At 41.0% G+C, this 14,344-nt stretch overlaps 1 protein-coding gene across 6 annotated transcripts in view; it reads left to right on the forward strand.

The window, feature by feature from the left end:
* Nucleotides 1–14,344, forward strand: part of slmapa (sarcolemma associated protein a) — a 49,041-nt gene that overhangs the window by 11,139 nt on the left and 23,558 nt on the right. For 5 of the 6 annotated variants that reach the window (XM_079186181.1, XM_079186184.1, XM_079186185.1 and 2 more), the window contains 2 exons: nucleotides 5,195–5,342; nucleotides 6,250–6,322. In XM_079186181.1, coding sequence (XP_079042307.1) covers nucleotides 5,195–5,342; nucleotides 6,250–6,322 — 221 coding nt within the window. Of the gene's footprint in view, nucleotides 1–5,194; nucleotides 5,343–6,249; nucleotides 6,323–9,042; nucleotides 9,297–14,344 lie in introns of those variants that run through there. The other variant, XM_079186186.1, reaches the window with a different exon arrangement.

The raw sequence follows: 14,344 nt of genomic DNA on the forward strand, positions 1-14,344 counted from the left end.
TCTCTCTGTCTCTGAGTGTGTCCCCCCCCCCCCCCCTCTCTCTGTCTCCCCTCCATAGAACAGGTTTATCTCGCCCATCACGACCGGCTTCCTTCAGCGTGGCCGATTCAATCATTTTCTAAAACATGGAGATAATCTCTGTCCTCTCTTCTGACATCAGCTCTACAAAGAGCCCGTCATCCTTCTACTGTCAGTAATTATTAACACGACTCTCATGGCTCCTTCTTTGTTTAACGTTGACCTTCCACTTGACTTCTGGGGCTTTGACTTCTGATGTGGATCCTTTGATCCGTACAGTAATAGATTACTGAATCTACTACGTTACTACTTCCAGTATTTCTCCAGTAAAGTATCTGTGTTGTATCAGCTCTTGAACCTACATTCACAGTATTTCCTAAATCCTGCTGTGATATATATAAACATACAATCACTCACTCCCAGGACTCCCTGGAAGAAGAGATGTTGTATCTGAAAGGGACCGTCCCAGTTACATAAAGGATTAATAAATACATTAATATATACAAGACACTCAAGACTGAGTGTTTTGTTCTTCAGGGTTGGGCATAACTGCTTTTTTAAGGTTGGGCAGAGCTGCTTTGCTGCAGTGTTTTTCTGATGTTCAGTCAACATGTTTATCAAACCTCTCGTAGGAAATATGTCCTGACTGGCCCGAGACTCTGTGTGTCACAGAGGTTTGTCCTGACTTTCAGTAGAAGAGTGTCGTCGTCTTTCCTAACGGAGGAAACGTATCTCTAGACATTAGACCTGACCGGTTAGGACTTGAGATACAGGATGTAGAACTTTCATCACATCCACCTCAAAGATATTGAGTGGATAAAAGAATAAGTCTGTCTTAACAAACAATACTTACATTGAAACTGTAATTATTCTCTTGTTCATACTGGCCATTTAAAGATCCCTTCCTAACATAAAATGTAAGTTTATCAAAGCTTATAATGAAGCTTGAGCGGTTTGAATTCATCCATTCAAATAAGTCTCTTCCAGAGCTTAATGTTTGAATTGATTGTAACTTTTACTCACTCACTTGAGCTGTAAACGTTATACACACCGGTATAGACTCATCTTAAAGGATAATTATTGTCTATTACAAGTTGTGTGGCTTTCTGCATCATTTGAATTCATTATGACGAGATCATATCACAAACACAATAACACAAAGTGACACGGGTCAAGAAATGTGAGGAGACGGACGACCAGAGAGTTTGTATACAAACCTCCAGGTTAGAGAAACTTATTAAGAAGATAAAATGAAGGTCAAATTATGACCCAGAACTGTCTCACAGCTGCAAACGTCCGTCACAGTTTACTGACCCACTTCCTGCTTCAACGTTGACCTGCTGTACTCACTGTAGTGGAGTGCTCAGTGTAGAGGAGATGAAGACGCACGCTGTAATAAACCAGAACTGTTCTTTGTCTCTTCAGAGACAGTAGCTAGCTGTGAGACGTCGAGTTCACCAGCTGACTGAACAAGGAAAGAATTCTTTCTCACACACACACACACACACACACACACACACACACACACACACACACACACACACACACACACACACACACAGGGAATCTGAGCCATTATCCATGGTTAGTGTGTCAGTAAGTCAGTCTGTGATCTGCTTTGTTGTGTCTATGCTTCAGAAGGAGAAGAGCAGATAAAGCGTCCCAGACGCACACAAACATAACTCATGTTGGTTCAGATACGAGTCACCGGGGTAACCTTTGAACCAATGGATCTGTCATTCATTCACACATGCTTTTGAGTTAGCAGTCAGTCAGTCATTTTGGAGAGTGTGAAGACTTCAAAACACTGAAGTGTGTCTGGACTGTGCTTCATAATCAGCTGGGATTACTGCAGAATGAGAGAATGAACGTCTGCATCAGAGCTCGTATTTAACTGGCCCTATAGCTCTGGCTTTAGTGCTGAATCACAGTTGCTTCATTTCCTCATTGGCCACACTTTGTTTGTTTTTGGGGGAAATGAAAGAGACTTCCTGAACGATTCATGCCGTGAAGTTTAAGTTGAAATGCGTTTTGGGGGATCAGACGACAGCTGTAACCGACAGAAAGATACCGAGAGCTTCTCTGAGGCTCAGTGGAAGGTAAAGAAGCTCGTACTTGTTGACTCGTCCTCTGAAGTGAAGTGAATTATGGGAAATAAAAGAAATGTGTAGCAGGTGAATGAGTTGAGTTCTCAGTCTTATTGATCAGCAGCTTGAGCCCCTTTTTCAACAGCAGGGACGAGGATGCTTTTGTAGAACTCACTATGTTTTGACTGCAGGGACTAAATTCATTTCTGGGGACGTCTTACCCCCAAAAAAAGGCTCTGGTCTGGGATGACCGTCGCCACTCTGTCAAACACACAAAGTGAAGATGCTTCAGCTCGTTCACCGCTTCATTCATAGAACGAGGAAGTACTCTCTTTGTTTGCTGACCTTAAAGGTAAAGTTAGGTCGATTTAAAACGGAACTGAGAAGGCGAGCGGTAGACAAGATGCCGTGACTGAGACAGATTCACGGCACACTCAACAGATGATTTACTGTGGAGACAGACGCTCAGGTTCATTTTCCTCCTCTGCATGTCATTCATCACATCATTACATGAATCAGTACATGTCGTCAGAGTGAGACAGAACTAAGGTTTTATATTTGTTTCAGTGTTTACCCCTGTAGACCACCAGCACCCCTGGTCCCGGTTCATGTGTCTTTGTCGTACGTCGGCGGACTGATTTGCCTAATCTTCGCAAGTCTTCAGACAACAATGGGCTGAAGGAACTTTTCAGTTCCTTGAAAAGTAGTTGTGGGATTAAATTACCAGGAATGTATGGTGGACATGCGGCTTTTGTAAACTATTTGAAAGAACATGCAATTGTTGTTTTTTTTCCAGTTGTACATCGTTACCATATATTTCATGTAAATGCACTTTAAATGGTCAAGATTAATGTCTTGCCTGTCTAAACCTTTTTGTGTAGTTTTAGCCGGAGAGCCTCTGCATTGAGACCCCCCGCTGTGCCGACACAGTGGTCCCATTCAGAGGGAGCGACGGAGGCTTTAGTGTGTTACTGGATTAGGACTTGTTGCTGATAATGCTGTGAAACGAGCAAATAATTTAATGAATATAGACGGAGGACTAAACCAGCAGTCTGCTGCTCACAGTGTGTGTGTGTGTGTGTGTGTCTATAGTTAGGTCCCTCCCTCTCTCCAGGTTACCATGGGGACAGGAGGTAACTGTCTGTGTGTATGTATATAAATATATTTATATAGCTCTCATGATCTGTGAATTGGTAGCTTTTTCGCAGCACACTGCAGTCGAATAAATGGCAGTCAGTCCGTCTCTGCATCTCTTTCTTTCTCTCTGTCGTCTTCTTCCTTCAGTCACTCCTTCCTCTCGTAAGTGCTCTCTCTCGCTGTCTCTCGCTCTTGCTCTCTTGCTGTCTGTCTGTCTCTCCCTCCGTCTGTCTCTCTCTCTCTGGTCGATTGACGTTGGTTTTCAGTCGTGTCGGAGAGCTGAGAGCTGTTGAATTAAACTCCTGGAACGACAGACATCCAGGCATCCAGATCAGATCGCAAACTGTGTGTGTGTGTGTGTGTGTGTGTGTGTGTGTGTGTGTGTGTGTGTGTGTGTGTGTGTGTGTGTGTGTGTGTGTGTGTGTGTGTGTGTGTGTGTGTGTGTGTGTGTGTGTGTGTGTGTGTGTGTGTGTGTGTGTGTGTGTGTGTGTGGTGTAATTCATACCTTAATGTGTCTACTTATTCATGCTTAAGGTTTGTGTTCTGTGTGTGTTCTTGTTAGATTTTAATCATTGTTTGTCTGTACATGTGAAGTTGTTTTGTGTGATTTGTGTGTGTATGTGTGTCTGTCTCTGTGTTTTTTTTCCTGAATGAAAGAGTTGATTCTTGCTGTTTGTGTGTTACTGACATGGTTGTCCTTGTGTATTCGTTAATGTGACTAAGTGCTTTTATTAAATGATGTGAAATGTTGCTGTATGGTCAGTGTTATTGTGTATTTCTGGGCGGTAGAACTACAGTGAAGCCTGATGATTAAACTATGAACTAGACACACCGCCATGTGCTGACGGGAGGAGAGTAGTGATGAGTGAGAGTTGATGTTGACGGGGTACCTTGATAGGCAGACGAGGTCAATTACTACGCCTTTTTGTTTTTAAGGACGTTCCCATCTTTGTTTTAGCACTTATTGACGAATACGTTTGCATGCTAACACGCTAAACTAAGATGGTGAACATGGTCAATATTAAACCTGCTAAACGTCAGCGTTGTTGGATCTTAGGATCTTGGCGTGTTGATGTGAGTATGTAGCTCCTCTACAGCCTCACAGAGCTGCTAGCACGGCTGGAGACAGCTATGGCTGAAGCTTGGACTGTAACTCTGTGTCACAGTATATTTGTTTTTCCTTGAATGTCAATATAAATATATAAATACTTATGAAGGGGCAGAGCATTGCATGGCATCATTTTAACCGTCCCGAAATCAATTCAACCGTCAAACATTCTGCGTTTTACTTTGTTTTTGTCATCTGTGGTTATTTGCATAAAATGCATTAACATCTTTATTTACTTATATACTTGCTGTGATTAAAAGAAATCTTGGCATTAGTAGTTAAAATGCTGTATAATAAGAGGCTTATTTGAGGAAGTTCAACAGGTCATAATTCATCTCTAATATCTATTTATATTGCTGTCAAAACATCTCCTTCAAACAACTGTATTTATTCAGGTTTCTCACCAAAAGCTATTTGAGCACATCCTAATACTTATTTTTCTGAGTAGAGCTTGAACGCATCATGCTCGTCAACCTAACCTCTGTTAACGTTAGCTTTGAAGCTACGAAAGACGGTATTAATACGATTATTGTTAACATTATTATTGTGTATCGTTTATGACGTTCTCAGCATTATTTGGCTGAAATGAGCACTAGTATGATGTATGGTTTGGATATTATACTATTGATGTTTGTGAAATGTCATTATGAGCTGCAGCTCAATGTTGTCTTATATTATATTCTTTCTTTCTCTTCATTCAGTGTTTTTAATAGTTTTAAACTTGACTCTACTTAAATACAACAGTCGGTCCATGTCTGTTTTTTTTGTGACAGTGCTGTAAATGTGTTATTATTATTATTATTATAGGTTTCTTACCTGCCGTGTGTGTGTGTGTGTGTGTCAGTTCTACCTGCAGGACACTAAGAGCAGCAACGGCACGTTCATCAACAGCCAGCGCTTGAGTCGCGGCTCGGAGGAGAGTCCGCCCTGCGAGGTCCTCTCCGGTGACATCATCCAGTTCGGCGTCGACGTCACTGAGAACACACGCAAAGGTACACGCACACAAGAGAGATATATATATATATATATCTCCATGTGGTAATATATTCAAGTTCTAGTCATTTTAATCGTGGTTTGTGTTGGACACTTTCTGTTGTATGCTCAGAGAGGAGCACAATAGGGAGAGAAGATGGTGAGGTAGAACAGACATGTTTTTTCCTTCTTCTACCAGTAATGTTGAGTTAATCATGCACACAGACAACCCTGAAATAATCACACTCTACTAACCTTTAAGGGGCCTTAAGGCGCATGTTGCTGAGGTCACAGACTACATACTGTCTGCATACAAAGTGCAGAGCACATATTTGGGTCAGCTCTTCAGCTCCACTAGTAATTCATTCAAAGAGCATTCAACCTCCATCCATGTGAGACGACTGTTCTATGTTAATCTGTGAACATCCGTTGAGTTACACGAGATACAATAGCACCAAATATATTCATGTTGGAGATCATTTTCTCAGGATGAGCGTAGTGAACAATTGAAGCCTCGTGTTGGCCGATTTTAGATGTTCAGTTACAAATCATGAATGCTTTGAGTTCATGCTGTACAGTTTATAAATATGTATTTTGTGATTCATTTTCTACCTTATGTTCTGGGCAGCCGTTGGTTTCCATTCATTTGCAGTATGAAAATTAATTTCCAGGCTCTTGAAACATTGTTATCCTCATATTTTCATTGAAAACCGTATTTAAAAGCTTTCGGTTACATTTTTTCAATGATCTGTACCAAACAAATGTTTCCTTAAATCTGTAGAATATCATGTGAAGGCCAGATGTTGATATTAAATCAAAAATGTTATTTTGACTCACATTTTGCCTTTAACAAATATTACGATGTGGCCTCTGGTAACCAGTACTGAGGTGTTGAACGTTAACATGGTCGTCTGTCTGTGTTTCCAGTCACTCATGGCTGCATCGTGTCAACAATCAAACTCTTCCTACCTGATGGGATGGAGGCGCGGCGACGAAGCGAGTAAGCATTCTCATTGGTTAACACTGTTGGTGGTTTGAAAAAAAATAACTCCATTGTTAGACTGAAAGATTTGTTTCTGTTGGGTCACAATGAACCAGAGAAGGATGGTTTCAATAGATGTGTGGTACACACACACACACACACACACACACACACACACACACACACACACACACACACACACACACACACACACACACACACACACACACACACACACACACACACACACACACACACACGAAGCTAGTTAACAAAATGGCAGTCCTCATCAACAACTAGACTGACACTAATCGTGTGTGTGTGTGTGTGTGTGTGTGTGTGTGTGTGTGTGTGTGTGTGTGTATTTATCCGTGTTGGTCAAGCGGTCATTTGTTGTTTACATGAATTCATGCTGAGTGTTGGAGAATGAAGGATATTGTGTATACACGCATATTGTAGTACCACAAATGTGTCTGTGTGTACAGTTCAATGGGCCGTAGCAGACCAGCAGCTCACCCAGCATGGAGCTTCCTACTGTACTGGGAGTCCCGTGTGTGTGTCTGAGTTTGGGGTGTGTGTGTGTGTGTGTGTGTGTGTGTGTGTGTGTGTGTGTGTGTGTGTGTGTGTGTGTGTGTGTGTGTGTGTGTGTGTGAGAGATGCCGGTTGGTGGGCAGTGCCATCTGCTGCCTTGCTCCAGCTTCTAGTCTTGAAATCACAGACGAGCATCCTGACCTGCATGAAAACAGACTGAAAATAAAGAGCTGTGTGTCTGCTCCGCTCCCGCTGTCTGTGTCGGCAAATCAAGCCCGCTTAGATGTTTCAGAAACCCGTCTTATGTTCGCTCTGTTTTTGGTCTCTTTCGCTGCAAAATGCTCCACGTTTTTCTCCAGCGTGTCTGGTTTAACTGTGTCTGTCTGCTGTTCGGTGCTAAGCAGGTCGAGTACTCTGGGTTTCTGCAACTCTTTCACTGAAAACTACGCTATGAGAAACGTAACGTTGTGGGCCCAACAACAATGAGCTGAAACTCTTGAGTAGAGTCCTGCAAGACTTCAGCAGACTTCGCTGACTTGGCTTCTTTTTTGTAAATGTTCACATTTATCATGTTATATAATCGTCTATTACTAAAACATTTAGTGAGTCTGATGAACTTGGCTGAGTGTTTCGTTCCCACTTTGTGATGTCACTGGGCTGAATTACAGTTAACACAAACTTCATAGAATCTAAATATTATTGAACTCAATCATAACTTGGATTAAAACAATATGGAGGATATTACAACATTCCCTGTGTCTGTGTGTAGAGGGCAGCTGGAGAGAGAGAGAGCGGTGTGAAGCTAAATCAGACAGATTTATTAATAGCTGCACCCCACATGTTAGCATTAGCCCCCTGGAAGCCTGCCAAATACAGCTTTATGCGGTCTTATGTTTAATATTACATAGTCGCCCTCTGTGCGTATAAATTAGACCAAATCCGTGACCTTTGAAAACTGGATTCAATGTTATCTTTCATTGCTGTCGGTGTGATTATGAAAACTTTGATTAATTAAAGTTTGATTAATTTACCTTTTTGAGCTTTAAAGTCAGCTAGATAAGATAAAACTTTATTAATCCTGAAGGAAATTATTTGACAGATTACAACGGAAGAATAACAAAAAACAATAGAATACAAATATAAACATACAGTGCTGTGAAAAAGTATTTGCCCCCTTCCTGATTTTCTTATTTTTTTGCATATTTGTCACACTTGCATGATGTAGATCAGCGGTCTTCAACGTTTTTCAGGCCAACGACCCCCAAACTGAGAGGGATGGAGCAGGGACCCCCCACTATATATATATATATATATATTAATTATATTAAACTGGACCTAGTGCCATGTATAAACATACCTTGTTATTGTGCGTTCAATACTAAGATATTCAAATAATACACAGGTTAATATATTCATGTTTTTTTATTTTAAACATGTGAAGGTACAGTGAGGAGGGGGGCCGTGCCACTGCCATTCATAAACACACCGTGTCAGCTGATGCCAATATCAACATTGTCTGTCGATTGCATGATAATCATGCATACAAGCTGTTCAAATTGACGTTTAAACATAAATGTGGAAACGAACAATGAGTGATGGGCTATTAGTGCCACTGCCATGCATAAACACACCTGTTATCATACAATACTGAACTATTAAAATAATGGATTATTATACAAAATATAATAATCAAACACACAATATTGTGTTTTCCATCTAATGTGAAACGCCTGCTGTGGCCAGAAAAGTTAGCGCAAGTTCTTCTATCTGGTTTAACTTTAATGCTAAACTAATGACTCTGAGATATTGAAGTAAAACCTGACTGGTTTAACCACATTTGTTTTATCTCTAGTCACTGTGTTGTTCATGACAATAGCTCTTTTGTTTCCCTTATCGGCCTGTTATCACCTGCTATATTTCCTTAAAACACTCCCACACATGCACACACTCTCTGTCGTGGTCAAGTGGTTAGAGTTGGTGTTTCATTATCAGAACTGTTTTTATCGCCCTGCTGATTGGAGCTTTTGAATGCCAGCTTGTAGATTGATAACTCCGCCCCCTCATGCGATGCCAGGTTAGTTATCCAGCACACCTTTCAGCCTCCCACAGACCATAAAGACCGTGAGTAGCTGCAGCAGAGAGGGGTGGGTTTTGTTTCCCCACAGTGAGTGCCAGGGGTGGGTGGAGCTACGGCAAGTTGCACAAGTTTAAAGAAAGAAAATCAGCTGCTTTTGCTCCTCGGAGGAGGAGCAAAGAGTAGAAAGAAAGAAAGTTTGTGTTATTATGGGATGACTTCACTCACGCTGTGGAAAAGTAGAGAGGAATCAGCTGCTTGGTCTGAGACTAGGAGAGAAAATGAAGTGAGGAGGAAGGATCTATTTCCTCGCTGTCGTGGCTGAGATCAGTGACCTTTGTCCTGTGACCAATCACCACCTGACACACGGAGAAGAAGATCGGACAGGTAACGTCTCTGTTGTCCACAATCTGAACCAGGATTGTTTTTTAGGCTCAGATTATGTTTTACAAACACAAAGCGAGGCTTGAACTGTTGCTTGTGTTTGTTTTTTAAAGCAACAAGGGGGATGGGCATGCTGTCAGAACATGAAGCTGCAGAACAAACACGGAGCTTGTTGTCTTGTGTTCAGATGACTGTTGGGTTTATGCGTGCTGTCTGCAGATGAAAACATGAGACCAAACGCATCTTTTACTCCTTTCTTTAGATGCTTGTACAGTAGTTATTGCTTCAGAAACAGGCCGGTGTCTGTACAAAGCTGTGGTAAGAAGACGTTGGTCCAAGCGTCTTCCGGGACGAGGCCTAGTTTTATTTCTGTTTTATTTTAAATACTGTTAGATCATCTGTTTAGCAATCGCCCACATCCAAAGTTCAGTAGGGGCTGCACCTATCGACTAATTTATTGATTTATTCTCAAGATTATTTAGTTATTAGCTGTTGAATATGATCGACCTGTCTCACAGATGAATCGAGTCCCGGTCTGTCGTAGCAGCTCTTTCCCTGAACTGGAGAATCAGTATTTCTTTAACTTGACTTATTGGTTTCATCACTGGAGTAAAACTAAGATAATCACTAACAGATGTATTGTTGCATAAGTGTGGGGCAATATTCAGAGCTGACTATTAATAATTCACAGGAAGCAGAACGATCACATAGTTCAGGCCACTGCAGAGGAAGACTTCTGTTTATAACCCACCCGCCACATTTATCGTAATCTTAATTCTCCACATGTTGTATAAATGGACCCCACATGTGTTCCAAAAGCAATTATGTACCTTTTGATAATGTAAGTAATGTTTTCCAGAGTTAGTTATGGGCAGTTCTTAATCTAATTCATCAGTTCATTCATTTATAATAATATAAAACGGACAAAAGCACAATATGCTCACGATTTGAGAAGCTGAAAATGTTTTCATTTATAAATAGTTTATTAGTTATTAATCCATGTTTTCTCTTCAGTTGATTGACTTGATCCACCGATGCTTTCAGCACTGATATTACTTCTTTAAATTCATACAACACAGTTGTTAAAGGGGCTGCAATTTGAGATATTATTTCAGGAACTATTACTTTAAAGAATAAGTGAAGAAGAGAATGATTGAGGCGAGACTTGATGCCAACGTAGTTTTGGACAGTTTTTGACACTCACTGGTACTACAGACAAGGTTCAGTTGATGCCTAATATAAGTGGGACGGGTGGAAATGCGCTCCAAGGCCGGTGTGAGTCGACATATTTGAGCCGGGCAAGATGGAAACTACTGCCAGTGTTTTCCATCAACAGACTCCGCTGGACTGCATGCAAAACACACTCGGCTCGGTCAGGTGTGGATGACTGGCGCGCGCGAGTAAGACTTGATGTTCTTGTGAGCCTCAGTTGAAGAGCTGTGAGTTTAGGTCACGGTATCCTGTTGTTGGTTTTTTCCCTCCATCTTTTAGAAGATGTGTTATTGTGCAGCAGGTCCGGTCTTTGCCGTCAGTGTTTGAGGACAGAAAGACGAGTGATTTGTTTGAGTCTGATGGAAAACACCTGCTGTGGAACTTCAGTTCAGTTTTCAGAAGTTTGAGCTTCAGTACACCCTCTTTAAAAAAAAAAAATATTCAAACATTGGAATGTGAAAAAAACTAAATAAATAAAACATTTATAACATAAAACTGCACAACCAAAGCCATGAATAAAATGGACTTTCGGGCCTCTGTTCACAAAAATGTGCAATGTCTGCACAAAGCTCCAGCCTTAATATTGTCTGTTAATAACTGTTTATTCTGACATGTTGACTAAAATGTTGTTGTTGTTCTTATGTAAACAAGCAAAACATCGAGGTCAGCCAAACGATCGAGGTCTTGCGCAATATGTTGATAACGCAAAAACCGACCGTGGTCACGTCCACACATAGTGTGATGAGTCGTTAATGTAAGTCGGCTGTGTTTATAGTCAGATCCTCTTATTAAATGACGGAAACGTTCCGGTCTGTGAAACCTCGTGAGTTCAGCTTAAGTGGAGGTCCAGGTGAACCGGCTGTCACATTCCTACTGTTGATTTATGAACGAGGGAGAAAATAAATCTCATTATGGATATGGAGCCTCCTGCTGTGTCGGTGCTGTTTTTGAGTTTTTGAGTGACAGAACTGCTGCAGGCGGTCGTGATAAACAAGTCAACATTATGCAGTGATCGCTGCGGTGCTAAATTAAAGCGTGACAGTTTCGCTGGGACTGAATGAGTGTAGCAAGACCAAATTATTGGAAAGATTCAGTCGGATTGATGCATTAAAGACGAGCGTGGTCTTTAGAAAATGTCCCGCAGTGTGGCAGACGTTGACTAAAGAGTGCTACATGATAAGAGCGTAATAGCTGCTGTGCATTGTAGATGAATTATTTTAAAATGGCCCCGGAAAAAACACTAAAAATCAAATTGAAATGGCAATAAGTGCACTCTAGAACTAGCCGATGTCTCACCGTGTGTGTACTTGTTTTATTCAAAATGACAGCCAGTGTTTCTGCTTCGTTTTTATTCACCCATTTGCAAAATATACTTCATGAAATTATGATTTAGCAGCTCACAGAGACGTGTTAAAGAAGATAAGAGATAAAAGGGTGTTGTATTTTATGAGACTGAGGTTCTTCAGACATGTTTCGGAGGATAATCTCCTGCATACTTCAGATTCTGCCCGAGTGTCGGCTAACGGACGAGCAGCAGAGCTCGATGCGACGCAGCTCTGAAAACACTGAGCTCAGCACAGTGAAATCCGTCCGCGGCGTTTCCTGTGATGGACGATGTCGCTCTGTGGAAGTCATTTGTCACGCTGAAGGAGAACCTTGATCTCTGCAGAGAACCCTCCTTTTTAGATGGTTGGCTTATTCTTTGAGGTGACTTTTATCCAATTCACTTAGCTAAACTCTGGCCTTGAGCTGAACGCAGCAATCGCTAATAAAAGTACTTTTAATCTTCATCTACGTCTTCCTCTTTAGGTTCATATAAACTGCCAGGGTTTTATTACTGCAGTCGAATGGCTTTGATCTCCTTTGTGTTGGTTTGCTTCTTTGTTGATTTGTTCCTCAAGTAGAAACCTAATATGAGATTATAACAACCAGGATTAAGTTGCACCAGCTGTTTGTTAATCTGTGACTGTTTATGTGTGAAGTTTTGTAAATATTTAGAAAATACCAGCTAATCTCAAACCGGTGGTTTAATTAATCTGGTTGCTTATTTAAAACGTAAGGAATGTCTCAGTGAGTAAAGACTTTTAAGTGTAAATCAACAACAACTTCCCACAATAAAGTGACTAAAGAACCAAGTCAGACATCACCTGACCCTCCTATCAGTCCCATGTAGCGTCGTATTATTAGCATCAGGGTTTATTATCATGTATATTCAGATCTTTTGTGACATAAAGTTAAATGTTCTCACCAGTTTATAGGTACGTCTTTAAAACTTTGATATTTGTGAATCGAGGTTATTGTTGACTCGTCATCGTCTGACTGGAACCTACAGACATAACTTGTCTTATAATATACTAGTTCATTATAATTAAACATATTTTACATAATAGCTAGAGTTGCACCAATTGAAAATGTCTTGGCTGATTCCCATTAGACAAAATACACAAACATTTGTGTAACTTTTCTTTCATGGAAAAGTTTAATTTAACTCTGTTCATCATAAAACATTGACTGTTAAATAAAACACATTCCCTCTTAAATCACACCACGTTTCAGGACCTTCTGTCACTCAAGCAACTGGACACATCAAATCTAACTGAAGTGATGCGTCTCTAATATTCGCTGGTTTAGTCATTGGGTGTTAATATTTAAGGTCCGAGGATGATTTATGGTCATTCTGCATCACAGGGTTGCACAACTAAAATGCCGTTTTAAGTCCAATCCATTGATGCGACGCAATACAGACACGACCAAACGGAAACGGTGCATTAGAAAGTAAACACTAGCCATCAACTTGGACTATGTTTTAGCACCGAGCATCAAAGATGTGCCGTCCCACCTGGGTGGTGGGAAGTCCGAGCTAAGCCGGGTTAGCTTTATCAACAGCTAATATCTACACGTGTGCACCAAACCATCATCATTAGCTGACTTTATGCAGGTAAATCTTTAGTCAACTTGTAATAAATAGACTGCGGTTGAGATAGAAACAGCGGGTGCACCTGGATCCTAATGCAGATGAAATGATCACCACAGTATGAATAGACGGGTGGCAGATTGGTTTTGCTCTGCTGCTTCACACCACGGAGGTCCTCGCTTTAAATGTAGAGGTGGTCCACTGCTGCCTTCCTGTGGTGCTGGTCTACCCAGCTCTCTGTGTGCTCTGGTTAACTAGATGGACTGGTGACTTGTTGCCCTGCGACCTGGCAAAGGATCAACAAGTGTCGTTAAATGTTGGACAATGTGAAATAGAAGTTACTGGTTCATCAGCACACTAATGTTTGAAGTATTTTAATGTGTCTTATGTTGCGTCTTTGCTCCTGTAGAATAATGATTTTAACGAACTAAACTTGTATTATGAGTTAACGAGAGAGGCTGTTCAGTCTTTAAAGTCGTTCCCTCTCCACCTCTCCTGCTGGTTGGCTGTTACACATTAACAGAGTCGGTTATATTTTTGCCCAGAGTCGAGTTTACCTTCATTCCTGAACTCGTGGATTATCTTCGCCCCCCCTCTAAAACACACCCGTGTGACCGTGTGTTGCTTGAAGATACAACACCTTGAATAAATACGTCCATGCGGGGCATAAACTGATGGTGGATTAGTTTCCTCTTAATGTGCCTCAGCGTTGGTTTATTGCCCTTATTTGTTAAAAACTACGTTCATAACTTGATACACAACATGTGAACATATGAATGCACATAACTAAACAGGTCTGTGTTGTGTCATTTTAAATCTGTGATGAAGAACATTTTTAATATTGTGATGAATTTGTTCAGATATGTGATGTAAAAATAGACGTACGTTGAGTCAGCTGTTATTCGTAACGCTGACGACAGTGAAA

Source organism: Pholis gunnellus, assembly GCF_910591455.1.
Source record: "Pholis gunnellus genome assembly, chromosome: 3".
Classification (NCBI taxonomy): Eukaryota; Metazoa; Chordata; class Actinopteri; order Perciformes; family Pholidae; genus Pholis; species Pholis gunnellus.